Below are 14426 nucleotides of genomic sequence, written 5' to 3' on the forward strand. Positions count from 1 at the left end.
GCATTTGTATCTCCTTGATATCCTCTCCTTCACCCTTCTTTTAGTTAATCCAAATTTCAGCCATTCTTTAAAATCTAAATCAGATATCTTCCCAGTTTTATACCCAAATGTGTCCAACCTGCAATCCACCCACTGCTTCTAACATTACTATACAGAATGTGTCCTTAATGAACGTTGGTTATTTGTTGAATGAATGAAAACTTTTCTCACCATCCCACTGTGATTTCACTTCTCACTCAATTCTTACAGTTCTTGTTGCTACCAGTCATTTCACACCAAATTTACTCTTTTAATTACCTTCATGAAAAATTACCATGCAGTGTAAAATTTACAATAATAAAAATAAATTCAAGAAATACTGCATATTTTATGTAGCTGATACACTTTTCTCTACAGTTAGTTGTATTTTCTAGTTATGTTTCTCTCACAGAATATTTGTTATAAAAGGAATCTACACATCCTGTTTGTGCTCTCTCTGTCATCTAGAGAACTGAGGAGTGACCACAGAACTAAATTAAATTCCCTTTGAACCGGTTTCTTGAAAATTCCATAAGTGTTTTGTAGTCTCATAATTTCTTTTGACAGCTTCCTTTTCCCTCCCTGCATGGAGGCTCAAGGTTCTGCACTCTACCACCCTCCCTAGACTTCTCTGCTAAGGCTGAGTCCCCAAGGCCATGGGGCAGGAACCCTTTTAGACCTCGCCTCCCCTTGGAGCTCTGTCAGTTTTTCCTTTATATGTATTGAGGCTAAAAGCTTATATGGTCATGGTGAGTTGAACCTTTTATCATTGTGAAGTGACCAAGTGACCAAACTAGCCTTCCATCACTGGGATAAATCCCCCTTGGTGCCTGTAAACCCTGCACTTTGGGAAATCCAACGTGGGCAGATTATTTGAACTCAGGAGTTCAAGACCAGCCTGGGCAACATGGTGAAACCCTGTCTCTACAAAAACAACACAAAAACATTTAGCCCGACATGGTGGTGCATACCTGTGGTCTGAGCCACTGGGGAGGCTGACAAGAGAGAGGATTGCCTGAGCCCAGGAGGAGGAGGTTGTAGTGAGCCAAGACCATGTCATGGCACTCCAGGCTGGGTGAGAGTGAGACTCCACCTCCAAAAAACATTTTTTTAAAAAGTCATATCCAAAGAAAAAGTATCTATACATTCAGCTGAATATATTTTGTCTTACTTGGATTTTCAGGTTCCATTATAATGAGGTGGAAGCTGAATTGCTATTTCTGGAAATCAGAGAAAAGAAGGATGAAAGAAAACCTTTCAAACTACATTTTCAATGAAGCAAAGGAATAAGAGAAGACATGCTGTATTATTACAGGTAAAACCCATATCTATTAGGAGTGCACAGTGTGTATTTTGTGTGTGTGTGTGTGTGCGTGTGTATTTGGGGTGTGTGTGTATGTTTGTATACATGATACATATACAATGCAACATTTTTCAGCCATAAAAAAGAAGGAAACCCTGTCATTTCTGATAATAAGGATGAACCTGGAAGACATTATGCCAAGGAAAATAAGCCAGACACAGAACAAGTACTACATGATCTCACTTATACATGGAAACTAAAAATGAATTCATAGAAGCAGAGAGTAGAATAGTGGCTACCAGAGGAGGAATGGGAGGTGGGGAATGAGGAGATCTTGGTCGAAGGATACAGAGCTTCAGTTATGTAGAATGAATTGTAACAGAGTGCCCCATTTTCCCTAAGATAAAAGGAATGAGTTATGGTTATTATTATTATTTTTCTTCTCTTCTTATCTCCCCTTTCCCCATGTTCTCTATTTCCTTCATAGCCCTTCAGAAGTGCAAACATATCTTTTCACCTCGCCATCACTAGACATACCCTTCAGGGAAGTTTATTCTGTGTGTTTCAAGATAGATCTCTCCTCAGGAGTGCACAGGTGATTTGCAGATCCAAGCATATTCATCACAGAACTTCCACTGTCCAGGGGTCACCTCAAATCTTACACCCACTAAGAGGGCATGTCAAAAGCATGCCCACCCAGTCACTTTTACAACTTACTTCTCGCCAGAAGCACATCACTTGACTGCCCAGTAGATAACCACTGGGGAGCAGAGAGACCTTCTATGTTTGCTCACTTTCACCTTTAACTTATAAAAGTACACTTTTTGCTCCAAAGGTGAAGTGTTGCATTTAAAGCAGGACACATTATGCTTCTTCCCTCAAGCTAGCTCAGAAAATAAATTCACCTTTTTTTTTTTTTTTTTTTTTGTGCCAGGCCTCACACTTAATTGAACTCTGCATGTGGTGAGCGACTAACCTGCTTTTGGTTACACAGTGAGTTTTAGAGACCTAATGTGCAGCAGGGGACTATTGTTCATGATGTATTGTATACTTGGAGTTTGCTAAAAGAGTAGATTGTGTGTTCTCACTACTATAAAAACAAAAGAAACTATGTGAAGAGGTGGATATGCTAATTAGCTTGAATGTGGCCATTAGTTCATTATGTAGATGTAAAAACATCATGTTGTAGGCCTTAAATATATACAATTTTAAGAAAATTTTTAAAAAGATTCCTTTAAGCAAGCATTTACAGTAGCATCAAAACATTAAAACTATATGGCAAAGGATGTGGAAGCCTATACACTGAAGACTACAGAATATTGCTGGGAGCAATTAAATATCTTTGGAATAGGAGGTATTCATTCTCTCGTTTTTCAAGAGTGTTTTTTCTATTTAGGGATACTTGCAATTTATTTGAATAAGAAGTTCTTCTTTGTACTTTCTGGAAAAAAATAGGTCACTGGATTTTGAATAAGATGAATCTGTAGATTGCTTGGAGTAGTATTTCCATGTTAGTGATATTAAATTTTCCAACCCATGGACACAGTATATTTTTCCATTTATTTAGTTCTTCTTTGATCTTTTAATGCAATGTTATGTAGTTTTCAGTGTACAAGTATTTCACTTTCTTAAGTTTATTTCTAGGTATGTTATTCTTATGGGTGCTATTATAAATGAAATGTATTAATTTTCCTTGAAGATTTTTAATTGCTAGCACAACTAGTTTTTGTCTGTTTATCTTGTCTGCTGCAAGGTTGCTGAATTAGTTTATTAACTCCAGTAATTGTGTGTGTGTGTGTGTGTGTATTTAGTATTTTCTCTCTAAAGGGTCATGTCACCTGCAAATGGAGCTAATTTTATTTTCAAAACCTTTTTGCTCATCTTTATTTTTGAAAGATGTTTTGACTGGCTATAGAATTCTAGGTTGACAGTTTTTTCTTTTTTCAGTACTTAAAGCTATTGTAAACTTCTTGTTTGTAATGGTTCTGATGAGAAATTGAATGTCATCCTTACAGTTAGTCCTCTGTATGTAATATGTCCTTTCACCTTTTCTCTTAGGATTTTCTCTTCATATACTGGTTTTGATCAATTTGAGTAATGTGGTCCTCGGTGTAGTTTTCTTCATCCTTCTTGTTCTTAAGATACATTGTTTCTGGGATATTTGGAATTTGTGGTTTTCATGAAGCTTAGAAAGCTCTCATCCAGTATCTTTTAAATATTTTTCAATCCCTTTTACCCACTCCATTCCCTTCAGGGATTCCATTTACCCTTATAGAAGGGTGTTTAAAGATTTCCCACTGATGATGGGCTTTTTACTTTTATAGATGGATTTTTCTCTGTCTGTTTCATTTATGTTAGTTTCTACTGCTATTTCTTCTAGTTCATTAATCTTTTCTTCTGCAAAATTTAATTCAGTGTATTTTTAAAATTTCAGACTGTAAACTGAAGTTTCCACTTCTGGAATTTGATATTTAAAAATATCTCCAACATCTTCACTTAGATAAAATTATAATAACTGCTCTAATATCCTTGTCTTCTAACGTGTGTCATTTTCAACTGAATTATTACATTCTTCGTAATGTCTCATGTTTTCCTTCCTCTTTGCCTGTTTGAGGTTCTGACATTTGATGCCAGACATTTGATGTTGATGCCCAAATGTGCCCAATGACACAACGTGATGTCAGTTTCTATGCACACCCAAGCTTGTGCAGAAGGTGAGGTAGAGAGGTAGAGGAAGCCTGGACAAAGGAAGCATCCTCTGGAGACTTACGGTGAAGAGAGTGAATGAAGTAACTGGCAGAAACTACAAGTCCTAGTAGAACAAAATAGAATCCCAGAATGAGAACATATACCATGCATGTCCCCCAAAGCAAGAAAATATTTCCTAAAATCTCAAGAAAAATCACTTTTGGCTCATACCTTATATCAAGTGAGGTTATCCATTTACCAAGGCAGTGGGAAAAGTTTGTTAAGGATGCAGAACTCAGAGAGAACTGATCCTCTCATGAGGACATTGTGAAGGTTTAATGCTACTCAGTAAGTGATGCCTAGGACATGAACTTTTGAATAGCTCATAAGCATCATCATATTTAATTGTGGATCTAAACCAGAAACCAAGGTGGGGACAAGGTAGGAGACATTGACTGCCACTGGCATATGTTTGGGTTGAAACAACACTATCAGAAATGGCAGGTAAATAGATCAAAGGAAAATAATGTCTTTGTCATATTTAAAATGTATAATCCAACTATTAGAAATGTGTCAGGTTAAAAGGAGACTAGTGATGTCAAAACCTTTTTAGTGCAATGTTAAACAGGAGCTGTACAACCCTTCCTAAATAACAAAGAAAAGTCATACACACACACACAAAGAAAATTACACTGACAAAGAAATACAGTAAATACAATCTACTACATATGATGAATATAGAGTAAAATATGGGAGAGTTTAGAATATAAACAGGGAAATAAGAATGTTTTTATTAATCTATATCTTTATCAATGAAAACCAATCATAAAACAAAACCTTAAAACATTGTATGTAAAAAATCCACTAGCCCAGAGTGATTGTCAAAAAAATTTAATTAAAGACATTTAAAACTTAAACTTTTTAGCTTTAATAGACTAAAATTAATTTTGGATACAAGTTAAAATTTGAGGATAGAATATTCTTTTATATGACAGAATGCCAGCAAAAGCAAATGTATAGTAAACTTTTGAGAAAGACAATTTCCAATATAAAAACATAAATATAATAACTGATACAGGCAGGGTTCATTAATTGATGATAAAATGCTCAGAGCAAGATTGTTAGAATACAAATATTAATACTTTTTCAAACCACTTTCCAAATTAATTATAAATAAGATGTTATTACAAGTGAGAGTTCCTAGACTCCTCCTTAACCAAGTGACCATCCTAATCCTAATATCACTAGAATAGGGATGAACACACTGGACCTTCTTTGCCCACAGATGGGCTGAAGTAGGAAGCTCACAGCATGACTCTGCAGTGTTCCTGACAACATGTTTAGGCTGAATTTAATCATGAGGATGTTTTCAGGCAACTTCAGAATAAAGACCTTTGAACCAGACAGCTGACCTGTCATCTACAAACAAGTCCATGTCACCACCATAAATGACAACAACCAAAAGAGGAAGAGATGTTTGGTGTTCAAAATGACTAAAAAAGATAAGCTACATAGTTTTTACTCTTTTTGAACCCAAAATGTCTCTTCTGCTTTTTTGTTTGATCTTGTTGGTGACATGGGTTGTTTGAAGGAGACAGGTCAGTTGTCCTGTTCAATGTTCTACATTCTGCAGTTGCCTGAGGATTACCTCCTATGAAATTCAGACTATACATTTTCAGCAAGAACATGGCATTGTTCATACTCTACCGGCAGAGTCCCGGGTGACATGCTGTCTCCTGCCAGTGGCTCCGCACTTCTTTTCTCTACAGGATGGGAATTGGGAGGAGCAGGGCTAAGGCTTGTCATTGCTGTGTGTCCATCTGAGAATTTGTCTCTCTAGGTATTGATCGCAATTTGACTAGGATAGACTGTGGCTTCTCAAATCAAAGAAGCCTAGTGGGTTGAAATCATCAAGAGCATTCTGTGGTCTAAAATTCAATCCTCAGTGAAGGATCCCTGCAGTGTTGTTGTGTTTGGACTTGAACTTGCTTTGCTATTTTAGTTTTTTCTCATCAAGTGGAAAAGCTACTTTTTTTGTGACATCCTTTCATTCTTTGCATCCTTCCAGCAGTATTTGGTGTTTAACTTTGGTAAGTGCTTCCTAATTCCTCCGCTTGTTGTCTTTTTGTTATTTATCTTCCCTAACAAGAGTCTAAGGACAGCCATGTGGAAAGCGGCTTTCCATCTCGTCCTGGCTTCACTACAGGGGAGGACAGGTCTCCTCTGTATGTGCAGGAAGTCCCTAGGGCTAGTGAGGTCATCGAGAGTCATGTTTGCAGGTGCCATGAAGACAGTGGACAAGCATGTTAAGAGGGCTATTTCCTTGTTGGTGAGTACATGAAATCAGTGCACTCTGCAGCTGTCTGTATCCTGAATCTACAATCTGTGACTACCTTCACCTACCCTGTGTTCTTTCTGAGACCATTTCCATATTTTACCACCCATTACCCACTCCTGATTATTCAGTGTTACCTGGGGGCAGCTGATTCCTCTACTTTCTTGACCTCATCATCTGTATGATCTTCCTCATCTGTATGATCTTCATCATGTTTATCATATTCTGGAACTACAGAAGAGTCTGTTCAGTTATTTCCCACTTCACCCACTGGAAGCACAGTCAGCCCTATGTGCACTGAGACATGAACATCCATGTATGGGTCTGCATTGTACTGAAAACTCTCCTGTTTTATCTCTAAAAAAATGCCCTGGCATGTTCTCCTGATTCATGAGGGAACGTGTTTCTGACCTGGAGAGTCACCATTAAGATGTGGTCAAATATTGAAAAGACATCTTGCTCCCCCTATTACTGGAGGCTTGTCCAGCCTTTCTCTAAGCTTCAGTAGCTGTCTCCCCAATCCTGCCACCGTTCTGATACCCAGGCACAGGCTCTGCATCCTGTCACAGCTTGCATTAAAAACCTTTCTCTTAGGACAGGATAAACAAACTTGTACCACAATACTCCATACATTGGGGACTTCATGGGCCCTCCAAGAGACTTCCACTGTGCTATCCAGGGACACTCTCTCCATGGGGAGTGCTTCAGTCTAGACCACTTCCTACCACAAAATGCCCCCACATCAAGTGCCTTCTCCAACACCACACAGCAAGGGGCTTTACCTCATTGTGAAATATAGTCGTAAGTGTTCCCACATTTGAACGCAAGAGACAATTTGTCTGCCTTTACAGATTTAGTGACAGGAATGATTTAATCGGTTACCCACAGTTGCTAAAGACACTGCTGAAGATAGAGCCTGGAACCCTTATTCTTAGTCCAGGGCTCTTTTGACTCTAACAGGCTGCCTCCTGTCACAGCCTCCTTCCTGTCCTTTAAAACTGGACAGATGCTGCCTCTTGCCTTAAAGACCATGTTCCAGCAAGAAATGAGGAGACACTTGCAATCCTGTGACCTCCAATCCCAAGGGTTTCCCATCTCTGTTTTTGCCCAGGATGTCCTGGTCATGTCATGGCTACAAATTTTTAGTGGTTAGAAACACTACCCATAAAATTGTCATTGTGTAGGTGTGGAGGTTTGGAGGTCTGGGGACTTTCATAAGCCTGGGGCTGTGTGTCATCAGGGCCTGTGCCCACCTTACCTGGGCTGAGCTTGTTGACAAGATGCTCTGTCAGCCTGTGCTTCTCAGCCAGCTGCTCTCCGAGGTTCTGACCCTGGGACTTGACAGGGTCATCAGTGAAGAGGGCCTTGAAACGCTGATTCAGTGACTGGGAAGCATCTTTCTCTCCCTTCCCATAACTCCTTCTGTAAATTGGTCAGCTCTTTTCCCTGAGAGTGAACCAGGGCTTTATACTGCCTATGGTGAGATAGCAGAGAACGTTTAATAACAGAAAGTGATGAGTCATCAGTTAGAATACTGCAATGGAGGTTTAGGTGAGGATGTTCTCAAGGAGCCCTCCAAGCAGAAGGTCACAACATGTTTGGGGAAATGCCTGTGGCCAAGATATATATACATATACGTACATTTGGCAGGGCATGGTGGCTGACGCCAGTAATCCTAGCATTTTGGGAGGCTTAGGCGGGTACATTACCTGAGGTCAGGATTTCAAACCCAGCCTGGCCAACATGGTGAAACCCTGTCTCTACTAAAATACAAAAATTAGCCAGGCATGGTGGCGAATGCCTGTAGCTTCAGCTACTCAGCAGGCCAAGGCAGGAAAATTGTTTGAACCCTGGAGGTGGAGGTTGCAGTTAGCTGAGATTGTGTGACTACCCTTTAGCCTGGGTGACAGAAATGAGACTCCATTAAAATATACACACACACACACACACACACACATATATATATAATACATATATATTGTATTTATATATACAAAGGCTTCCTCTGAATCAGAGAGAGCTCCTGTAACATCCTCTATGATGTTCCACTCATTTATGTCTTCTGTAAACAAAAGTCTGTGTCTTCCTAAGTCAGTTTCAAGGGGATGTCCTTTCAGCTCCTCACTTTGGTCATGGACATTTCTATGTGAAAATTCACATACTGAATCTTGCAGTGACTGGAAACAGAGCTGTACACAGACAAGTGGCCAGGGGCAGATGGAGTGAATTGGAAAGATGAAAGAAGAAAGAAATGGCAGGTCAAGAAGGCAATATTGATTGAATGAAGAGTTGCTGCGGTCAGCGAGGAGGTGAATCTAAGAGTACATGGGATAGAGTGTACTAAACGCTGCTGGGTGGTTCACTTTATTTTAATTAATTTTAGATATGCAAATTTTGACTCAACATTTGGTTGTTATAAAAAGTGTAATCAAAGCTCAAGGAAACAACTGCAGCCGGTAACGTGCTAAGATGACTGTTCTGTTGTATGAGTGCTGCTGTGAAATGTGCCTGCCACGTAAATGGCTGGCCTGGTCCTGGCCCAGCTTAGCTGCTGGTTCTCCCAGCTGAAGTGCTGCACTTCAGAGATTCACACCTTTGCCCCCCACCTGTCCCCACAGCGTCTGCTCACCTGAGCTCCTCAATTAATTTGAATTCCTCATAAATGGTCTGCTCTCCGATTTTGTAGATGTCTCTCTCCAGAGACTGGATGCTGAGGTGGTATTCATCACAGTCTGAGAAAAGAAAGTCATGCCTGCCTCAGTGGAAGGCTGGACAGGCTGTTGTGGTCACTGCCTACATGGCAGGTGGCAGCATTTATCCCAAGAACAAAGGCATCTCCACTATAAGGCTCCAGTGAGGGATTTCCTCATTTTTAGTTATAAACCTCCTGACTCACTGGCATCTGATACTCTCCAACTTAGAGATGGGGAAAAAGAAACTCAGTGGCACATCAAGTAACTTGACAGGATGATTCACCTGGGATGAGACATGCCTGCCCCAGTGGACGGCAGTGGAAGTCGTAACGTGCTAAGATTACTGTTCTGTTTTATGAGTGCTGCTCTGAAATGTGCCTGCCATGTAAATGTCTGTCCTGGTCCTGGCCCAGCTTAGCTGCTGGTTCTCCCAGTTGATGTGCTGCACTTCAGAGATTCACACCTTTGCCCCCCACCAGTCCCCACAGCGTCTGCTCACCTGAGCTCCTCAATTAATTTGAATTCCTCATACATTGTTTCTTCTCCAATTTTGTAGATGTCTCTCTCCAGAGACTGGATATTAAGGTGGTATTCATCGAAGTCTGAGAAAAGAAAGTCATGCCTGCCTCAGTGGAAGGCTGGACAGGCTGTTGTGGTCACTGCCTACATGGCAGGTGGCAGCATTTATCCCAAACAAAGGCATCTCCACTATCAGGCTTCAGTGAGGGATTTCCTCATTTTTAGTTATAAACCTCCCAACTCACTGGCATCTGATACTCTCCAACTTAGAGATGGGGAAAAAGAAACTCATTGGCACATCAAGTAACTTGACAGGATGATTCACCTTGGATGAGACATGCCTGCCCCAGTGGGCGGCAGTGGAAGTCGTAACGTGCTAAGATTACTGTTCTGTTTTATGAGTGTTGCTCTGAAATGTGCCTGCCACGTAAATGTCTGTCCTGGTCCTGGTCCAGCTTAGCCGCTGGTTCTCCCAGCTGAAGTGCTGCACTTCAGAGATTCACACCTCTGCCTCCCTGCCTGTCCCCACAGCATCTGCTCACCTGAGCTCCTCAATTTGCCTGAACTCCTTGTATATCATCTCTTCTCCAATCTGAAATATATCTTTCTGCAGAAACTTGATGTTATGGCTATGAATTCTTGAGTCAGAATTCATAGCCCCCAAAGTCTGGCTCTGAATCCTGGGACAGTTTTTCAAGGTTTGCCACCTCTCCTGTCAAACACTCTACTGGGGCATGAAGTAGTGATATCCTGCACAGTAGGAAAGACCCTTAGGTGTATGGGACTCATGGATTCTCTGGTACTGGGAATTTTTAGCACAAATATGTCAAAGATTCTAAGTTATATCTGAATATAATTGCATAAATATGAGGCTTAAGGCCCTGAGGTCATGATAGAAATATGACCAAATACTAATAAAGTTTGAATTAAGTGAGAAATAGTAGAATCAAGAACTAATAGATAGTGTTTGCTCTGTGCCAAGAATTGTTCTAGCAGATTTAGAAGAAACAGGTCAGGTAATTCATTGCAGCAATTTACAGAGCTAGGTATTATTATAGTACCCAATGAACAAATGAGGAAACTGAGGCACAGAGAAGATAGGCCACTGGGATGGAGACCAGGAGACTGGTCTGGGCTCCCTGCTCTGCACACAGCACTGCTACCTCCCCAATGTCTTACGTGCTATCTTTCTTCCTCTTCAGAAAAAGAGCCTGTGCCCCAGGATGCAGGACTTCCCTCTCCCCAGATTACTCCCTGCTCTTCATGCTGTCACTTATGGATGCCACTATTACTATTAGGAGCAGTCTCCTCTTTAAGCTCCTTAGAGCAGGTACTGTATACTGTTCCCACATTTCCCCTCGGGTTTTCTGAAGAGAGATTTACCTATTGGGCCTCAAAGAAGCTTAAACGGAATGGTAGTTCATTAGTTCCAGGCATTTAGGCCAACAGACTAGATGTTATTTGTCTTCAGGATCTTCTAGCGTACAGAGAGCATTCTCATAAACATGATTGAGCATCTTGCTGAGAAAAGCAAGTGGTTCTGTGCCTGTGTCAGAAGTCAATAAGTAGGATTTTAACTCTAGTCCCACCTCACATCGGACTGCTAACATGGAAAAGTTGCTAAATACATTGTGCCTCTGTTTTCCATCCTTAACACAATGAAGTTAAAATACACATTTCTGTTTTTCTATAACTAAGGAAAGGATGAAATTAATTTTGATGAAGAGACTGTTCAGTATCTCAGAGAGAAGACAGGTGCTTATTCATCACTTTCATGATGTTGAATCTATAAAACCTACCATATTTCTTCAGCTGCTTGGCCAGAGAGCAGGCAGTAGCTCGACTTATAAGAAATTTCTCTTTGAGGTCTTCAAACTGCTGTTGGCTCTCTGCCAGCTGGTAGCACAATTCCTGATAGATTTCTAGGATGATCATCTCTGCCCTGTCATGGAACAAATGTGTGGCAGTTACCACCATGCTGATGTTTGTGGCAGGAGATTTCACACAGGGGATAGGGGAGAAGGAACCCAAGCACATGATGGATCAAAAACTAGTGAAATCAACTAGGTTTAGTCAGGACTGAGGGATGACAACAGCTGGAATTGTTGACTTATGGTTGTGAAGAACTTGATCAATACCCCACAGCATTTTAGAGTCCTTAATAGCAAAAAAATAATTTAGGATGCTGAGCTCAGAGCCAAAGGTGAGGGTGTCATGGAATCTCAGGAGCCCTGCACTCCAATTGCCCAGGCTGTGCTGAAACCCAAGGCCCCCTGGTCTCACCTTAGAGTCATTGATGGGGACCATTTCCTCAGCAGTCCCTCTCAGTATTTGTGCACCTTTGTGAGTGCTGCAGACTCACCTCTTTCTCAATATATCTAAGCATATTCCTTGTTGTTTATCTCTTGTGTATATAAAATCATCAAGGTGGAGATAGTTTTTCAAGAAGTTACATTTTCTTTGTGGTAGTCAGGAAGTCACTGCACCTTCTCTAGTTAAAGCAGATCTTAAGGCTTTTCCACACATAAAAGATGTCAAACTTTTAGACGGCCATGATATCTTCTGTGTTCTGCATTTTTGTTTTCTGTACCTACTGAAAAGTTAATGAATAATTTATCTTTAAAAATATTTTCTCCCCTGACTCAGTGTTCTCCTCGATGCATCCCATTGTTATGTTGATTTCTTTTCTCTGACTGGGGTAGCATCTTGGCTTTTTATTACACTTAAGACCATTTCACATCCCTATGTGCAAAGCTCTTCCTCTATCTGTGGGTTGATTTGTTTCCTTAATGTCACTGAACACTCGTTTTATACTTGTCACTTACCAATATCATTGTGTCCCACAGGCATTCTTTTCAAGGTATCAAGTGATCAAAATCATTTGCGTATATCCCCTAAAAACATGTGTGAACATATATTTTGGGAAGTCTTGTAAACCTAATGCTATTTTTTTGTTTTTATTTAGTTTTCCCATGTATTGAAAGGAATAGGGCCATGAACACTTCTTATGGAGTATTGTAGGAGATATACATTTATATATAGTTGCTATAACACCATTGATGTGTTGTTACCTTCCACTAACAGAACCTGGCAAGATCATGGTCATGGTCGGGGTGGTTGATGGTCCTCAGTGTTCCTGTGCAGTGTAGAAGGTGAGTTTGGGATGAGAGAGACCTCCTCACTTTCACCTAGATATTGTGGGGCTAGCACTTGGGAGATTGTCCTGTACCCAAATCTTCTAAGTTTTGATACTGAACTTGCATGAGTTGAAGGTGTAATGAGGGTTACATGGGTTACTCAGCATTCAGGTAGAAGTGAAGAGAGGAAGGACTGGGTCAATCCCATTTGAAAACGTGCCTCTCAGCAGCCTGTACCATACTCCAGCTACACTGTGTAATGACAGTGCTTTGAGATGTATCAGAGGCTGTAAATAAATCAATTTTTGGTGTCTTACAGACCTGTCATTCTGTGTCAGAATGAAAATCTGTTAAGTTTCTTCATTTTAAATATGATGAAATTGCAGCTTCACAAAGTTACATGGTTTACTTGAGATCATACAGTGATGAGTTTTGAGCACTGTCAGTAAGAACAGTTACAATAATTAATCAGAAATTGTTTATAGAATCCACATAATTCAGTAGATTCACATAATTGTTTCATAATTATTCACTGACCAATTTGTACTAGGCATTTTGTTCAAAAGTTCACATGTAGCTGGATATCATATTTTCATCATAATCATTAACACAATGTTATCATCTGTAAGAAACAGGTAAAAAAACTGAAGAAGAGGGATAGCCAATCATATATTTGACCATATTTTCATTTTTTTTCCTGTGGTTCTGGTCAAATGACCAGTATGAGTCATGAGAAGAATATTCATTCTTGTATCATTTCCCAGAACCTAGGTGTGCCCTCCTAGACTATTGGGACCAAAATTCAGGCGTGTGTGCACCTTGCTTTACAGTGTGGGGAATAGCCTCTATCACCTAGAATTTCCCTGGAATATTGGAATATACAAAAGAAGTATGAGACTTGGATCTGCCCTTGACTGTATTTAATTCACTCTTCTATTGAACAGCAATGATTCTCATTAGATGACTTTTGCCTTTTTATAACAATGATATATATTTTATGGGGAAGATTTTACTCTTAGCTCTATTTAGAAAGAATAAACATCAGCTATAGTTTAAGTTTTATGTTCTGGACTTAATATTTTCTGATTTCTGTTTTGAGATTAAAGTGTTATGTAAATAGGAAAATACTTGTTATTACTTATAAGAGTAAATTAGTTACTAGTTTCAGTTTCTGAAGTGGAAGCAAAACCTTTTGTTTTTAATCTTTGATTATACCCATCAGCACTGCTCATTGTCTATCAGTATGACCTGGCCATGCTCTTCCACTTACCCTCATCCTGCTGAAGCATCTCCACACACTGTTCAATTCCATCAGTGATTCACGCTCCTCCCAAAGCTCCCTGAAATGGTTCCAGGTCTCAGGATGTCAGACACAATCCAGATACAAAAGCAACACATACCTCAGAGCGGGCAGGTGGGTTCCCATTCTTCTGAGGTTGGCTGTCATGTCCTAGGTAAGGAAGGAATGCGTTCCCTTTTTAGGGGGTCTATTTGTCATGTCTCAGTGCCTGTGATCTAGTGAACACAACTTCCTGAACATCAAAGAACGTGCTAAATGTTTGGTTTCTTGTTATGTGGCTGGAATAGAGTTATAAGACTTTTTTACTTACCCATGCCTGCTGAAGTTTGAATTCTTGGCAGTATGATTTTTTTTCTTGTGAGGTGATCAGTTTGCAGAAGATTGGCCCTGTTGCTTTGCCAAAAGAGCTAAACTTTATTTCAACTCAAAGCAA

The 14426-nt window shown here is 40.1% G+C and overlaps 1 protein-coding gene and 1 long non-coding RNA gene across 2 annotated transcripts; one reads left to right on the top strand and one right to left on the bottom strand.

Moving 5' to 3' along the window:
• Nucleotides 1-347: 347 nt before the first annotated feature.
• LOC108592660 (uncharacterized) lies at nucleotides 348-5593 on the top strand. The gene is made up of 3 exons (XR_008473054.2): nucleotides 348-1093; nucleotides 1202-1333; nucleotides 2256-5593. It is a non-coding gene; the product is annotated as an uncharacterized LOC108592660 (long non-coding RNA).
• Nucleotides 5594-8941: 3348 nt separating this feature from the next.
• On the bottom strand, nucleotides 8942-14162 carry LOC144577063 (putative NBPF family member NBPF5). The gene is made up of 3 exons (XM_078332613.1): nucleotides 11356-14162; nucleotides 9537-9639; nucleotides 8942-9076 (listed from the first exon to the last, which is right to left on the bottom strand). Exons 1-3 carry the CDS (start codon nucleotides 11591-11593, stop codon nucleotides 9070-9072), a joined length of 348 nt encoding a protein of 115 aa, XP_078188739.1. The 5' UTR covers nucleotides 11594-14162; the 3' UTR covers nucleotides 8942-9069.
• Between the last annotated feature and the right edge of the window lie 264 nt (nucleotides 14163-14426).

Source organism: Callithrix jacchus, chromosome 7 (assembly GCF_049354715.1).
Source record: "Callithrix jacchus isolate 240 chromosome 7, calJac240_pri, whole genome shotgun sequence".
NCBI classification, from domain to species: domain Eukaryota; kingdom Metazoa; phylum Chordata; class Mammalia; order Primates; family Cebidae; genus Callithrix; species Callithrix jacchus.